General features: G+C 43.7%; 1 protein-coding gene across 6 annotated transcripts in view; it reads right to left on the bottom strand.

Moving 5' to 3' along the window:
* Positions 1-16890, bottom strand: part of Kyat3 (kynurenine aminotransferase 3) — a 44506-nt gene that overhangs the window by 26899 nt on the left and 717 nt on the right. For 2 of the 6 annotated variants that reach the window (XM_076933328.1, XM_076933327.1), the window contains one exon: positions 10657-10760. The exons of 2 other annotated variants lie outside the window; for them this stretch is intronic. In XM_076933328.1, coding sequence (XP_076789443.1) covers positions 10657-10759 — 103 coding nt within the window. In that variant the 5' untranslated portion in view covers position 10760. Of the gene's footprint in view, positions 1-10656; positions 10761-16324; positions 16343-16890 lie in introns of those variants that run through there. 2 more of the 6 variants (XM_076933326.1, XM_034501474.2) reach the window with 2 other exon arrangements.

Genomic DNA, 16890 nt, shown 5'->3' with positions numbered 1-16890 from the left:
TGAACTCAGAGCAGGGGGTAAGAACAATTGCCCACTACCCTATGCCCAGAGCTACAACTGGGAGCTGGGTCGCTCAAGACCCACCAGGCACCCAAAACCTGCCCCTGCGGAAGGAATTAAACAAAACCATTCAGGATCTAAAAATGGAAGTAGAAACAATAAAGACATCTCAAAGGGAGACTACCCTGGAGATAGCATCACCAACAGAATACAAGAGACAGAAGAGAGAATTTCATGCACAGAAGATACCATGGAAAACATTGATACAACTGTCAAAGAAAATGCAAAATGAAAAAAAGCTCCTAACCCAAAACAACCAGGAAATCCAGGACACAATGAGAAGGCCAAACCTAAGGATAATAGGTATAGATCAGAATGAAGATTCCCAACTTAAAGGGCCAGTAAATGCAAATCAATCCATTCTTATGTCGTTGTACAAAGCACAAGTCTAAGTGGATAAAGGACCTTGACATAAAACCAGATACACTGAAACTAATAGAAGAGAAGGTGGGGAAGACCCTCGAATACCTAGGCACAGGGGGAAAGTTCCTGAACAGAACACCAATGGCTCATGCTCTAAGATCAAGAATTGACAAATGGGACCTCATCAAATTGCAAAGCTTCTGTAAGGCAAAGAACACTGGCAATAGGACAAAATGGCAACCAACAGATTGGGAAAAGATCATTACCAATCCTACATCCGATAGAGGGCTAATATCCAATATAGACAAAGAACTCAAGAAATTATACTCCAGACAACCAAATAACCCTATTAAAAATGGTGTACAGAGCTAAACAAAGACCAAACTGAGGAAACTTGAATGGCAGAGAAGCACCTTAAGAAGTGCTCAACATCCTTAGTCATCAGGGAAATGCAAATCAAAACAACCCTGAGATACCACCTCACACCAGTCAGAATGGCTAAGATAAAAAACTCAGCTGATAGTAGATGCTGGCGAGGATGTGGAGAAAGAGGAAGACTCCTCCATTGTTGGTGGGATTGCAAGCTGGTACAACCACTCTGGAAATCAGTCTGGCAGTTCCTCAGAAAATTGGACATAGCATTACTTGAGGACGCAGCTATACCACTCCTAGGCATATACCCAGAAGATGCTCCAACATATAACAAGAACATATGCTCCACTATGTTCATAGCAGCCTTATTTATAATAGCCAGAAGCTGGAAAGAACCCAGATGTCCTTTAGCAGAGGAATGGATACAAAAACATGTGGTACATTTACACAATAGAGTACTACTCAGCTATTAAAAATAATGAATTTGAGAAATTCTTAGACAAATGGATGGAACGAGAACATATCATCGTGAGTGAGGTAACCCAATCACAAAAGAACACACATGGTATTTATTCACTGATAAGTGGATATTAGCCCAGAAGCTTGAAATAGCCAAGATTCAACTCACAAACAACATGAAGCTCATGAAGAAGGAAGATCAACTGTGGATGCCTCGGTACTACTTAGAAGGAGTAACAAAATACGCAAGGGAGCAAATATGGAGACAAAGTGTGGGACAGAAACTGAAGCAGGGGCCATCTGGAGACCATTCCACCTGGATATCTATCCCATGTGCAGTCACCAAAGGTAGACGCTGATGTGGATGTCAGGAAGTGCATGCTGACAGGAGCCTGATATAGCTGTCTCCTTAGAGGTCTGCCAGAGTCTGACATATTCAGAGGCGGATGCTCACAGCTAACCACTGATCTGATCAAGGGGTTCCCAATGGAGGAGTTATAGAGAAGACTGAAGGAGCTGAAAGGATTTGTGGCCCCATGAGGAGAGCAACAATACCAACCAACCAGAGCTCCCCAGGGTCTAAACCACCAGCCTGGGAGCACATTGGGAGGGACCCATGACTCCATCTGTATATGTAGGGGAGGATGGCCTTGTAGGGCATAGGTGGGAGAGGAGATTCTTGTTCCCATGAAGGCTGAACACCGAGTGGGGGGGGGGAATTTGAGGATGGGGAGGTAGGAGTGGGGGGGGGTAGGTGGGAGCACACCCTCATAGAAGCAGGAGGAAGGGGTATGGGATAGGATGTTCCTGGGTGGTGGGGGGAATGGAGTAAGGGGATAAAATCTGAAATGTAAATATAATATCCAATAAAAAAATTGAACCAGCAAAAAAAAAAAAAAAAAAAGAAATAGGCACACTGCATACACCATAGTTAAGATGAGGCCATTAGGGTGAGCTCGCATCTACTTTGATTCCTTGGTTTCTCATGAAAAGGGACATCTGGGCACACTGTGTGAAGGCCATGACAGAGGCTGTAGGCATGGCTCTTCCAGTCAGGAATGCCAAAAACAAAACAAAACAAAAACAAAACAAGACAAAAAACCAAAACAGGAAATCACTGAAAAGCCAGGGAAGATAAGATGCTTCCTTCCTTCAGGAGGATGAAATGTCTCTATTACAGTAGTGTCAGCCCTTCAGTCTCCAAAGGTAGAGAAGAAAAGCAAACCAAACCAAACCAAAGCAAACTTCCCGCTTCCTAAGCACTTGTTTTGCTCAAGCACTGGGGAAATCTGTTGACTATGAGAAGTAGGTAAGAAGACACTGAACACTCAGAGAGGGTAGGTTGGAATGTTGCAGGTCCAGAGCCCAATTACAACTCTCTTGGGTTATTTTCAGCCCCCTTTTGAGGCTTGGTGTCTATCTTAATATATCTGTGGCTAATGGATAAAAACCCTTTCAACTGTATTCACTTAATAGAGGTTTGCCAATCAAAAGGCTCAGTGTCATAGATTAGAAGAGAGAGCTTCCCAACACACACACACACACACACACACACACACACACACACACCCCTTGCTTTAACCTCCCTACCTAATGTCTTCACCAATGTATTTTTAAAGTGGCTTGATTTATGACTATCTTTGTTCATTACCACAAAAGCTTCATCAGAGTGTTACCACACTAGAACATGGAATTTGGGGTACCTTGCACCTGTGCTCCTGAACTATGACCATTCATATCGCTGTTCACTTTGACAAAGGTCGTAAGACACTCTTCAGTGGGCCCACCAGACTCAGCTGCAGGAGGTATGATGGTTGGGTAAAACTTACTTCCTGGGGCTAACCCAGGACCAGGAAGTTAGAGTGAACTTCCAGAAAGCTTCTAAAGGTCTGCCGTAAGTTTTGAACACAGTTAAGCATGTGGAGTGCATCTTTTTTTCCATCAGCTAGATTTCAGGCGTTGCATATTCAGGAGCTGCTGTATTATACAAAGTTGCCATTGAAACCACAAGCTACTTAATCTTGCCTCAGCTTGAAGGGAAGGATGCCTTCCTAGAGCTTCACCACAAGGTGGCAGAGCTTAGCAAAGATAAGGAAAAGCGTCAGCTAAGCTAGTTCCTGAGATGAAAGGAATTACAACCTAGGAGCCCCATACATAGAAGTTACAGTTGTATACATTTTAAGGGCTAAACCCACAGGATTTAATGCTTTGTAGGTGGGATGAGACAGGTACAGAAAAAGCCTCCCATACAAGGGGCTGAAGCTGAGGAAAACAAGGCTGTCAAATCCAGACAGTAGGAGTCATTAACCAAGTCTTTACCCTCCGGAGCCAAGGTGACTTGGAGGACAAGAAAGGCCTAAAATAGAAAAGGCAGAGTTGTATACAATGTATACCTCTGTATTCTCCGAGAAGAACCCTGAATACCACACACACACACACACACACACACACACACACACACACTTGTGTTCTTATTTTTACTTATTTTTATATATTTTGATGTCACAGCACTTAGGACTCCTTTATTTCATAGCATTAATAATACCTCTTAATGTCTTCTTGTTGTTGTTTAAAACACACTGGACACCCTATACCATCCCCCAACCTATGTCGTCATTTCTTTTGTGGCATACACATCTGTCACTCATGCTTCTGTGTAACCTGGCACTCTCAGGACTGCACTGGGACATTGCCAAGGGCAGAGGCTTCCTCCAGCACATCAGATAACCCCGACAACCCAAAGCTATCAGATCTCTCATTTGCACGAGACACAGACTAGATCTGCACGTCTTTTGGTATAAAGAAGAATGATAAGAAGGTTTGTGCTACCGTTGGAAGAAGTGCAGAGAGACTTCAGCTCACAGGGAAGAGACCTTGAGCCCCACAGGTTCTGCTTCATCTCTGCTCCCACCTACTCTACTTTCCCTCCCATGAGACAAAATACATACCCACCCCCCTCCTCCCAGCCAATTCACTATCATAGAGGGACATTAAGCCCCAGGAACCATCAGGGAAATAAAAACTAAAATCTGGAGATATCATAATGAACCCATTAAAATGTTTGTAGACAGCAAGTGTTGCTGACAGGGATGTGGGCAACTGAAAACTGTTCAAGCTTCATGGGATGTAAAGGGGTCCGGACAGTTTGGGAGATGTTTTGGCAGTGACCTAAAAATTTAACATACTTTAAATATAGTTAAAAATAAACCATACATCTCACTGTGAGGAGTTTCCAAGAGAACGAAAAACCTCATCTAATTAAGCAATGTACAAGGACCCTTCACACAGTTTATGCACAGAAATCTAAACCTAGAAACAACCCAAAGCTTCTCATAGGGGAAAAAAAGAAAAGGAAATAATGGCAAATCCACTTCCTGAACTAGGACTCAACAGCAAGGAGGAAGAAAGCGCCGATATGCTACACTTAAAGTCATTGCATGTATGAAAAAAACCTATAAGCAAAGGGCTATAGGACATATTCCTATTTATATAAAATACCCAAAGCGAACTAATCCTTAATGACAAAGAACAAATCAAAGGACTGGGTTATTATCTCAGTGGAGGAGTGTTTGCTTCGCATGTGCAGGCGCTGGGTTCAATTTACAGCACCACAGGGTAAGGCATGAGCTATGGGCGAACACGAGGCCTGTTGTAGGGGTGATGGAGATGCGGTGTGGTTGCTTGTGGCTGGTTTTTCATGGTATCTCACTCCAGCAAACGATTGAGTTTCCATCCTTCACTGTAGTTCGTTGTGTCTAGACAGACCCGATTTGAAAAGGTTGTCAGGGTGTTCTCAAACCGTGCCTCCTTTCTCTCTCTGGAAAACGTTCCTCAAGCAAAGATTAACAAAATTATCTCACAGATTTGAGAACTTCCAAGGTCGGAGCTACATAATCAGGAAACCAGGTGGATTACTTGCTTTGGCCACTAGATGGCAGCACAGACACAGTCTGTTCCAGCCGTGATGGAAAAACTGAATGTAAAATTCAGCGGGACCTCTGAACTAAGATTTCAGGATGAGGCAATTACACCAGATGCAAAGGTGTGAGAATTTAACGGAAACTTCTAAGCAACACACACTCGGTTGCTCTATTTTATACCGAATTATTTCTAAGCTGGATTTGGTGGCTCAGTCCTTCAATTCTATAGTGCTGGAGGCTGGAGATAAAAGGATCATTACAAAGTTGAGGTCAGCCTGGTCTACATACTGCCTGTCTCAAACAACAAATAAACAGACAGGCAGGCATGGTGATGCATACATCTAACCCAAGAAATTGAGAGGCGGAAGCAGGAGAGAACCAACGAGAGCTACCTAGCAAGTTCTAGGTCAGACTCGGGTACAGGAAACCCTGTCGGAAAAACCAAATCGAACCGAACCAACCAGCCAGCCAACAGATGAACATTTTGAATGTGATGTGTTCACCATCTCTTGACCGACCACGTGAGTGATCCTGAGTCTCTGAGAGACGGTGTGCTGGAGGAATAGCTTACACACTTCTCAACAGGAAGCCAGGCACTGGCCTCAGCACACCCTCATAGGACGGATCCCTAGGAGCGCAGGGGGTGTGAGCTATGCTGGACCTTCCTAAACTGAAGGCAAACAGGTATCTATCAAAGTCTGTGGCTGCAGTTTTGGCTGACTCAGCCTGTGGGGAAGTGGTTTGCCTTTCCCTGCGTTATTTCATACATACCTGTGCTCATTGGTTTCTCTGAACTTGTGGCAGCTGGGGACACAGCTAAGTAGTGGAGGCCTCCCCTGCAAGCATGATATCCAGTATCAAAAGTCAGAGGCTCGCAGGGAGGGGGCGGTGCAGCCTGGCATGCTGTGCACTGGTACACACGTGCAACCCCAGTGTTCACTGTTAACTGTCTCACTTGACACCCACATAACTATCAGACAACACTCCTAAACTGTACCCCTAGCCTGAGTGAACCCCAGTCTCTACCAACCCTGAAGCTAACAGTGAGATGGCATCTGAATTCCACAGGTAACAACCGCAGCTCTCTTGGTTTCCCAATCTTGATGACCTAACTGTTGGCCATCGCTATATTGTATGAATGCGTGGATCATGACCATGAAAGTTCACACAGCCTGTCTCCTGATGGAACAAGTCATCCAGCTTGAATCATATTCTGGGGCCGGCCACACAATCACTCATATTTGGCTCAAGGTAAAGCCATTTTCTTATTCCTCCTTCCTTCTTTTCCTTGGTCTCTCTCAGTTGCCAATCGAGAATTGATCCAACCATTCTGAACTCCTAGGCTCAAGCGACTCCTGACTCAGAGCTGGGGTAGCTGGGACTGCTGTCTTCCGATTTCTAGTGACTATAGTTACTTTATAGGAAATAGCCTGGCTGGGACAGGACTCTGCCATGCTCTAAACTTCTCAGTGCAGCTTTCCAAATACTGTACCATCTGCTTTTTCATCCTCTGATGGGATTTAATTTTTTATCTGCCTGATAATTTAAGGACTCTCTCTCTCTCTCTCAATCTCTCTCTCTCTCTCTCTCTCTCTCTCTCTCTCTCTCTCTCTCTCTCTCTCTCTGTGTGTGTGTGTGTGTGTGTATGTCTGTCTGCCTGTAACTGCATGCAGGTGCCTGTGGAGGTTAGAAAAGTGGGTAAGATCCCTCCCTGATGGGTTATGGGAGTTGTGAGTGGTCTAATCTAGAAACCGAATTCCCAGTCCTGCGCAAGCATAGCAAGTGTTCTCAAGGCTGAGCTGCCTCCGTAGACTCTCAAACCCTCAACCTTGCTGTGATTTTGTACAAAGCCTTGATGAATGGGTAGGAGTCTTTTGTGACCTGGTCAGTCATTAAATTGGCAGCTGTTAGAAATTAAACCTAGAGTCAACACACCCTCAGTTATTTGATTGCTGGGGAGGGGGTGGTAGTGAATTGAATCTCAAATAATCTGAAGGCTTGATTCTTGTTGGTGATTCCTGCCCAAGATGTAGATGAGATTCACTTACAAATGTGTAAATGTAAGAATAGATTCACTTACAAATGTGTAAGCGTAAGAATACGTTAGAATCAGCATATCTTTGTATGCTTTAATTTTTAAATTTTTTTAAAACTTATTTTTAATGATTTTTTAAAACACTTTAACTTCTCTTGTAGCCCACCACCCACCATAGGTAGTGGGGGTTGGAGAGTGGACCTGTTTAGAAAGGTTCTTTGGAGCAACTCTCTTTGGTGTTGTCTGGAAATCAGCAGTTCAATTTACAGGTTAACATCAGCAGCTCAATCCACTCACAAACACTTCATAGATACACCAGTAATCTAGTTCAGTAGAGTAGGGATAGCAAACAGGACTCAACAACCCTGGCACTACCTAGCAGAGACACCCAGGCCTCAGCCTCTACATGAGTCAACAGGTGGGACCAGGGCGAACAGGAACGCCAGGAGCTATACTCTCTTATCTAATCAAAGATCAGCAAAGACTGAGACCAACAAGCATTGTATAGCTAACTCTAGAAGTAAGCCTAGCTCAGTGTTAGTCATTGTCTGTCAATCCCTTTTTATATACTTTATAAACATCATGTGTCCTCCACAGGTCTTGCCTCAGCACATGCGTCCGTCTCAGCTGACATCACTCTGTCTATCAGCCCAAGTCCACAGAATTGACAAAAAGCTATAACACACCATCAGAAGTCTTGGTGCATTTCTCTCACTAGAGTCCTGCCAGATGTAGCTCAACTAGACAATGTAAGGTGGACCAATACATGTGTCCTTTCACATGTCTGTTTTAACACAACATCCTTTCTCCTATGTCTGCTTCAATAAAACATTCCTTCACAAGTCTGTCTTAGCCTTTCATTTGTTTCCACTTCAGCTAAATGTTCCTTCACGTGTTTGCCCCAGCAAAACACCATCTAACTTTCCAAGGAACCCTTAAGGTTTCATTCCATATCTTAGTATGAGTCATATCTTAATATGTAACCTAACATATTACACCAAAAAAAAAAAAATCACGTGCACACTGTTTTGTTGTGGTCTGTTTGTTTTTTTGAGGCAGGGTCTCTCTATGTAGACCAGGCTGGCCTTGAACTCACAGAGTGCCTCTGCCTCCCAAGTGCTAGGATTAAAGGTGTGGGCCATCACCCCCACCTCACACCTCTTAGGATCAAAGTGTGACAGTGATATTGGGTGATCACACTGGATTTCTGCATTCGATCATCTTCTATGTATGGGAGAGGGAAATTCAAAATGCTCACCAGATAGAATTCATAATATTTAAAAGTTGATTATGTTCTTTGAACTTTTGAAATCTTCACGGAAGAGCTGAGAGATTAGAAGGGGGATGAACAACTCGAAGGTCCTGATAGTCTGCCAGTTTTGACTTATGAAAATGACAATTAGAGTTTTCCTGGACCTTATCCCATTATATTCCTACTTATTTGGTGAATATCCTTGAGAAAACACTTCTATGTCTACCATAATTACCAATACGTTCACATTCATTTTTCTTTTTAGTTTTTTATATGGTTAAACAGATGGCAGGTGGGAAGCTTTGTTCTGCACAAAGCTCTGCTACAGACCAGGCTAAACATCAAAATGGATTCCTCACACCAGAGACTAAGGTGCTTAGCTGACCACACACACACACACACACACACACACACACACGGCAGCGGAGCTTACTAGCGAATGTGTCTAAGCGAACCGTACCAATGAGCATGGCCATGGGCTTCCGTCTGTCTCCATCCATTCCAAAGAGAAACTGAAACGGCTTGATGCTTATCTTATGAACCACTCATTTCTGTGTCTATATGACTCCCTCACATCCCCTTGTCCCTCACTAGGAAACGAAGTTTGGAACAACCAATCTACCATTTCTGCTTTTTTTTCCCTCCTGTTTTCTTTTTCCCATGTACTAAGTCAACTCCCTTTCCTAGGGCCCTGGAACACTTACTGCATGGAACAAAGTATTGCCCAATTCTAGAATAGTAATAGCAATAATAATATATAATATCATGTTATTCATTATTATTATTATTAATTAACAACTACAACGACCATAATAATAAAAACAGAAATTAAGGTCTTCAAATTAAGACTTTGTGATGTTGTCCTTCAAAAATTTTGGGGTGGACTGGGTCCAGTTCCTGAATGAGGCCTCCTTGTTGCTATAGAGGTCAGGGGTTGTAGAGGACACCAAGGTCCACATGCTTACATATAGCACCAGAGAAACCAGAACTGGTACACACACACTCAGGCTTTTTTCTTCAATGGAAGAAACTGACCCCTGGAAGGTTATTGTGGATGCTGAAGGCTATTGTGGAGCCAGCCCTCATCCAGATCCCCGTCACCCTGAGCATTGATTCTCCGTCAATAGAACCCATCCTTTTGAACGAGGTCTCATGTCCTTTGCAAAAGAGTTTGCTGTAATGCTTGTCCCAAACTGTTCCTCCACAGGCCCTGATGCTGAGTACTGCTTCTCAGTCAACAGAACCCATTCTTGCAGAGGAGGTCCCAGGTGCCTTGTAAAAGTCCTGTACTAGGCAAGAGAGTTTGATGCAATCATACCATAAGCTTTGTTGATAACTGTCACATTCCAGAAGTTTGAACCAGTCCTAGGGCTAACTGAGGCACTGCCTCTTTTGGTTCATTTCTCTGTTGGCAGTAGTAAAGCTTGCAGGGATCCCCACAATGGGCCATCTCAGGGTAATCCCTCTCAGACTGTCTCCCAGCTACTTCCTGTGCCATTCACAGACAGAAGCTGGCTCAGTTCTCTATCCTGGAGTGTGACTCACATTCTGGGTTTGTTTGCTTTTCCATGGCATATTAGACCAGTGGTTCTCAACCATCCTAATGTTGTGACCCTTTAATACAGTTCCTCCTGTTGTGGTGACCCCCAACCATAAAATTATGTTTGTTGCCACTTCATTACTGTAACTTGCCACTGTCATGAGTTGTTATATAAACATCCGGAAGGCAGGAGATCTGCTATGTCACTCCTGTGCAAGGGTCACAACCTGCAGGTTGAGGAACACTGATTTAGGTGAACTGGAGGTTATCAACCTGCACTTTTGTACTTTTGGTCACAGGGATAGCATTTGCTAAACACAAAGGACACCTACTTCAGCATGGCAGAGCCAGGCACAGTGAATAAGGTACCCATCCTTGGGCAAGTGAATAAACCTGTCTTCTCATTTGGAACATAGAAAAACCCATATTCAGACTCATACTTTGTGACCACAGAATAATAATGGCCACCACGATGACCCACGACAAGAAGGCAGGTGCTCAAAGAACCAGAGTTCTGGTCAGTGATGAGACTCACCCCCTCAGCCCACATCACAGAATTACCCCTTCCACTAAGATACTGAAAGCCCCTGGGAAATTGCATAGTTTTTAACCGACATGAGAAAATACATGCAATAATGTCTGTGACAAGCAATACCTACGGCAGAAGTGGAGAGTCCGAGGACTTTCGAAGAGTAAATTGTCTTTATGGGCTTTGCTCTGCAGCCAAGGGAGAAGAGTCTCCTCTGGGCCAAAAGCATGCTAGAGAAAAGAGACATTGAAAGAGGAGTCAATGAGCATTCACTGCAAGACACCCGTGGGTGACTGAGAGAACACAGCTTTTATAAATCTTAAGTGGTGATGAGGGGGGATTTAAGGTGTGTGTGTGTGTATGTGTGTGTGTGTGTGTGTGTATGGATTGAAAAATGCTTCAGATTTCTTCCCCTCATTACGCTATGTTGTATTAAGACTTCAAAGTTCAGAGCATTAACATTAAACAGTGGTAATATTAAGAATGAAAAATGATGCCAGCCGGTGGTGGCGCATGCCTTTAATCCCAGCACTCGGGAGGCAGAGGCAGGCAGATTTCTGAGTTCGAGGCCAGCCTGGTCTACAGAGTGAGTTCCAGGACAGCCAGGGCTACACAGAGAAACCCTGTCTCAAAAAACCAAAAAAGGAAAAAAAAAAAAAAAGAATGAAAAATGCTTCAGATTTCTTCCCCTCACTACACTATGTTGTATTAAGACTTTAAAGTTCAGAACATTAACATTAAACAGTGGTAATGTTAACTGAGTGTGGGGCTCCCAGGACAACTTGTGGGGACGCACTTCTCTCCTTTAACCATGTCATGTGAGTTCTAGAGAACCAACTCAGGCTGGTGAGCTTGACAGCAAGCATATTTGCCTGCGGAACCATCTCACCAGCCAGCAACTATACTAGCTTTCTTCCCTGCCTCCTTTCCTTTCAGATTCTCTTTCTATTATATATTATTCACTTTTAGAATCATCTGGGTGTTCTTCTTCTTCATCTTACAGAGACCCTCACTCAAACTTTAGGTGGAGAGAGAGAGAGAGAGAGTCCAAACTGGAGGTCTCCTTGGGTTGAAAGAGTTAAAAATTTTTAAACCTTCCACAGTTGGAGTCAAGAGTGCAGATAAGCTTGTTCTACGTTCTGAGTCCTAGAAAACTAGCTATCCACAAGACAAAATAGATGATAGATTGAATAGAGTTCAGAGCTGGAAGTTCAAGACAGCGTGACCAAGTGCTATGGGTACCAGGAACTAAAAACTGACCATAAGATAGACTGAATAGGGTTTGAGCTGAGAGTTCAAGTTAGCATTCCTGTGCACCCTGAATACCAGGAGAGTTTGAATTGGGAGTTCTCAGCGTGGCCATACATCCTGGATACTAGGAACTTGGCTGATTACGTATAGGCTCTTAGAGAATAGCCTGTTCCTTGTGCCCTGTCACAAACTGAATAATGGGCTGGGACTTTCCACAGGTGCTCTCCAATAGTCCTCCCTTACTCCTCCTGGGTTGTGGTTTCCCCCCCTGAGTTGTGGTTTTGGGCTTTAAATTCTCTCTGTCTCCAAAGCTCTGGGGTCAGACCCCATTGCCCCTGTGTGGGCTACAGGTCTTGACCTCAGTATACTGATTAAAATATGCCTGTTGCTGATTACATAAAGTTCGTTGTCTTGCAGTTATTGGGGTGGCCGTGATTTCCCGAGGCTTGGGTTAGGTCCTCCATTCGTGGGGGCCTTACAGGGTCCTACATGGAACCAACCTTGGCTTGGAGAAGGTTCTGAGAGAAGAGGTGTCTGGGAGCTACAAAAACAAATGACTTGAAGTTAAATCATGAGTCCAAGCTTGTGTCCAATGCTCTGTGGAGACAGCCTTCCAGTTTGCTTTCTCTCTGTTCTGCTTTCTGTCTTTCTCTGGAGATCTCCAGACAGCTCTCTCTATTTTCTGCTTGGAGACAGTTCTCCAAGCAGTTCTCTCCCCCTATTCTAAAAAATTCTCTGGACAGCTCATCTCTTGCAGATCATAAACTCAGTATTTTATTTTACATATCAATCCAGTCATTTACTCCAGGTTTCCCGTTTGATTATCCTATGAATCAGCATCCTGTGACCCCAGCCTCTTAATTCTTAGGAAAGAGCAATCGAACATTTTCTTTTAACATTGCATAAGGATTCAGAAATCTGCCTCACTCGGTTCAGCACAGACTATAAGATGCCTGGAATTACCATTTCCACCACACCTGGGTCTAACCTTGCTCTGTCCTAGGTTGACCTTGAACTCAGGAATCTGCCTGCCTTCATATCTTTCTGACAAGCTAGCTCACAGTGCAGCTGCCTTTGTTCCTTTATATTCGTGAATCCCCTCATACAATTCATACTGCATCCTTACATCTTGCATAGTTGAGAAAGTATGTATTTTCGAACTTATGTTTTCTGAATAATTTTGCACAGCCCTAAGGGCTGTCCTGAGGGTCTCAGTATTTACCATTTTGCATTAACCACACCTTTGCCTCCTGGACTTAGTGCTGATTATCATGGAGTCATTAATGTTAACAGGGAGGACCTTGCTTGAAGGAGGAACACATCCACTGGCTCTGTCCATTCTGTCCCCACCAAGGCCATGCTGGACCTGGTGCCATTCCTCACCCTAGGATCTTGGGGAACCCTGAGGAAGAGGAGAAAGAGGAGGGAGAGAAGGAGGAGGAGGAAGAGGAAGAGGGGGAAGAGGAAGAACTGTAGGAGCCAGAGGGGTCGAGAACACCAGGAGAACCCGGCCCACAGACATCAGCTAAGTTGGGCTCATAGAGCCCTTCCCCTTGTGTGCTGAGCACAGTGTAGTACTAGCAGTTGCAACAGTAAAGTGGAAAGATCATGTTTGTGGCTAGCCTGGGCTAGCAAGACTGTCTCAAAATACTGAGTGACCAGGATATAGCTCAGTGGCAGGGTACTTGCCTAACACAAGCAAAGTCTCCTGTTTAATCCCAGCACCTTAAAACAGAAGAACAACCCTACAGCACCTCTCCTTGAACTCCCTTTGAGTGTATGCATAGCTACTCTGCAGTGCCTCCCCCTGTTGTGCTCTGGTATTCTTAAATAAGTAAATACCAGCATTCTTTTGAGACACCTTCTCAGATCCACCGATGTTTTATGGGATTGACAATACTTAAGTCATTTTACATTGAGATTTGTGGAGATATTCTAAATTAAATTATAAAGCTTTTAGGCCAGGTATGGTGGCACTCCTTTGATCCCAGTGCTCTGGAGGCAGAGGCAGGTGTGTCTCTGTGAATTCAAGCCCAGCCTGGTCTACAGAGTGAGATCCTGTCTCAATAGTGATGATGATAATAATAATAATAAATATCATCTTTGATCTAATCATGAACATGAAATTTCAGTAAATAAAAAGAAAACTTTTAGAAGTTTTAATATCCAGAATAGATCATTTTAGGAACTAGTCAAATCTCAGTTGTGGTCATCTGGGTAACAGTCACTAGCAGTAAAAGGACAGTTTATTAAGCTAGGCCCAGAGAGGGGGTCTGCAATCCCAGCTACTCCAAAGAGTGAGACTGGATTGTCAAAACATTCATCCCTTAACTTCCTAAATTTTTGAGATGGGGTCTAATGAGGTCCAGGCTGGCCTTGAACTTTCTATGTAGCTGAAATTGCAGGTGTGTGCCACTACACCTGGCTTCTTCCTTGATTAATGAGAAGCTATGTTGGGGGCCGACTTTTAGCAGAAAGCGGCTATCAGCTTTGCAGCCATCTTGAGCCATATACCCTGATATGAGACTTGGATTACAATAGCCTACAACAGCTGAGCACACTCTGATAATCTTGGTTTAGATACCTTGGGTGTGTGAGATTAAAGGTGTGTAATTTAAGAGTGTGACTTAGAAGTGTAGAGATCAGATTTAGAGACAAGACCTAAGGGCATGATTAAAGGTGTGACCAAAAGGCATGGCTTAGAAGTGAGACATATAAAAGGATAGAGGCAGACAGAGAAAGTAACAGATTACTTGACAATAGGTAGAAGACACTTGGCTCTAGAGAGAACAATTTGGAGTAACAGAGATTCAGACACTAGGAATAGGAGTAGACATTAGGGAGACACTTAGAGGAAGAGAGATTGAAGAATAAACGGGATTGAAACACACTCTGTCTGGTCTCCATTCTTCGAGTCTGTCCTCACTCTCTCTCTTGCTGAACCCCGACCCGAAGACCGGAGCGGCAGCTTGGGCAGGGATACAGTGGCCTCCAAACTCGGGGTAGCCCGGGCCTCAACATTTTGCTCGGGCCGCAACATTTTTTGGCACCCGAACGTGGGACTAGTGCGGTTCCCAACAAAGCTATGAATCTTAAGTTATTTTTGTAGAGACAACTATTTCAACAGTCTCCAGCCAACAGTTACATAAGAATGCATTGGGAATTGCTTCTGTACCTGTAGGGAAATCATTTAGTCTCAGGAAAACGCAGGGAGACCTGTGCACTGAAGCCTCAGGACTGTTCTTCTACTTAGAACTGGAAAGAAACCCAGCCAACAGAACTCATCATGCTTAGCTTTTATTCTGAGACCGAGCGTGTAAGGCAGCTGTACAAATCCATGGCTTCTCTTCTAACCATCCGTCACATCTTAGACTAGGAAGGGGTGTGCTGTGCACACACCGGGACTTGAGTAATGATTTGCACACCTGATGACAAGTCCTGCCTATGCAAATGCCGATGCTTCCCCTGTAAAATGGACTGTGTGTTCCCCGGTTCCTTCAAACCCAGGGCCACGCACAGGCTAGGCAAAGCTCTCTAGCTAGCAGTCTTAGGTATGTGCGCTATTCTTATTTTAATTTGAAGCTTGGTCAAACTAAAATGTCTCCAACTGCTTATGTAGCCTCAGGCTAGTCCTGACTCCACCCTTGGCCTCCACTTAGCTGGTATAGGTGTAGATAGCCCCCAAGATTTTTGTCTTGGGAAACACTACTTTGAGAAACCATGTATTCCTAACTTGCTAGAAATAATTAGCCGTTTGCATCCTTTTATTTCCAACTTGACTTATTGACCTTCCAATCACCAAGGGGGCAAACCCGCTTTATTCAGTTATACATTCTGAACCTGAGAAGTAAGCTAGTTTTCCTATTTATTTATTTATCTATTCATTTATTTATTTGAGACAGGGTCTTATGTAGCCCAGGCTGTCCTCAAGCCGAGGATGACCTTGAACTCCTGATCCTCTGGCCTTAACCTCCAAAATGGGATTACAAGCCTGTGTCATTCATTACATCTGGATGACTTTTTATTTTTAATAAATAAGTTTTTGCTTGAATGCAATTAACACTGTATATTGATATTCACCGATAAACTAAACTGATACATGAACTTAGAAAAAAAAAAAGTAGTTGGCTTTTGGTTTCTCTCTAAGCACAAGGGCCTGTGAAGAAAACCAGAGAGATGTGAATCAGGGTGACGCAGTCAATCTATTCACAGCACAGGGTATATAAAATATGAAACCCATGGCAGATACACACGGATCGACAGAAAAATAAAACTGCCATTTTATCACCTCTAGGGAGGACTGATTCAGAAGGAAGACCTTGGGCAACCTAGAAATTAAAAGTTGATGAATTACTGAAGGAAAAACGCAAATCTCACAGGTAGGCAAAAGCATTCAAAACTCAATTTAAACATGGTTAAAGTTTAGTGCTCTGAATTTACCATTCAAACTAACAGGTTACAACCCTGACCCATATTAGGTATACACGCATAAAGAACAGTTGGAGTGTTAGTAACTTGAAAAAGTTCAGAATCTTCAGGTTACCTGCAAGCTCAAGAAAGACTATCAGAGACAACTCCTCAAACGGCTGGTGCTAATGAGGAGGTCCCGTTTGTTTTCAACACATGCCTTACCTGTTAGTCCGCTTCTAGAATGTTTATAAAGTTCACTAATTGCAACAGAGGGAGGTGAACAGGGTTCCAGCTTGCAAAGTACAAAGAGGCGTTCAAGGCCATATGAAGAGGTGAAGCACGAAAAAATACAGTCAATTTATCAGCATAGGAGTTAAGAGGCACCATTCAAAAACGGCTACAACACCACGTGAGAGTGGGATTTCGTGTAATCATACCTTTCTCCCTAGAGAAACTGTACGGCCGCCTGATGCAGGAATTGGGATACAGCACACAGGCAAAAGTTCGACAGATTTACAGACTGGCTGGCTGCAGCCCTGAGCAAGCTTCCCGTGTATCACCTACCTACCCATCAGACGGTGTAGCAGAGCCTAGGTGGAACACACAATGGAGGTGCTTAGGGGTGAGAGGCTCAGATCTGCAGGAATGCTTGACCTTCAGACACCACTGATAAGATTGCTTTTGTCTTTTGAAAAGCTC

Source organism: Arvicanthis niloticus, chromosome 4, assembly GCF_011762505.2.
Source record: "Arvicanthis niloticus isolate mArvNil1 chromosome 4, mArvNil1.pat.X, whole genome shotgun sequence".
Lineage (NCBI taxonomy): Eukaryota > Metazoa > Chordata > Mammalia > Rodentia > Muridae > Arvicanthis > Arvicanthis niloticus.
This window is presented reverse-complemented; position numbering and strand designations above follow the sequence as displayed.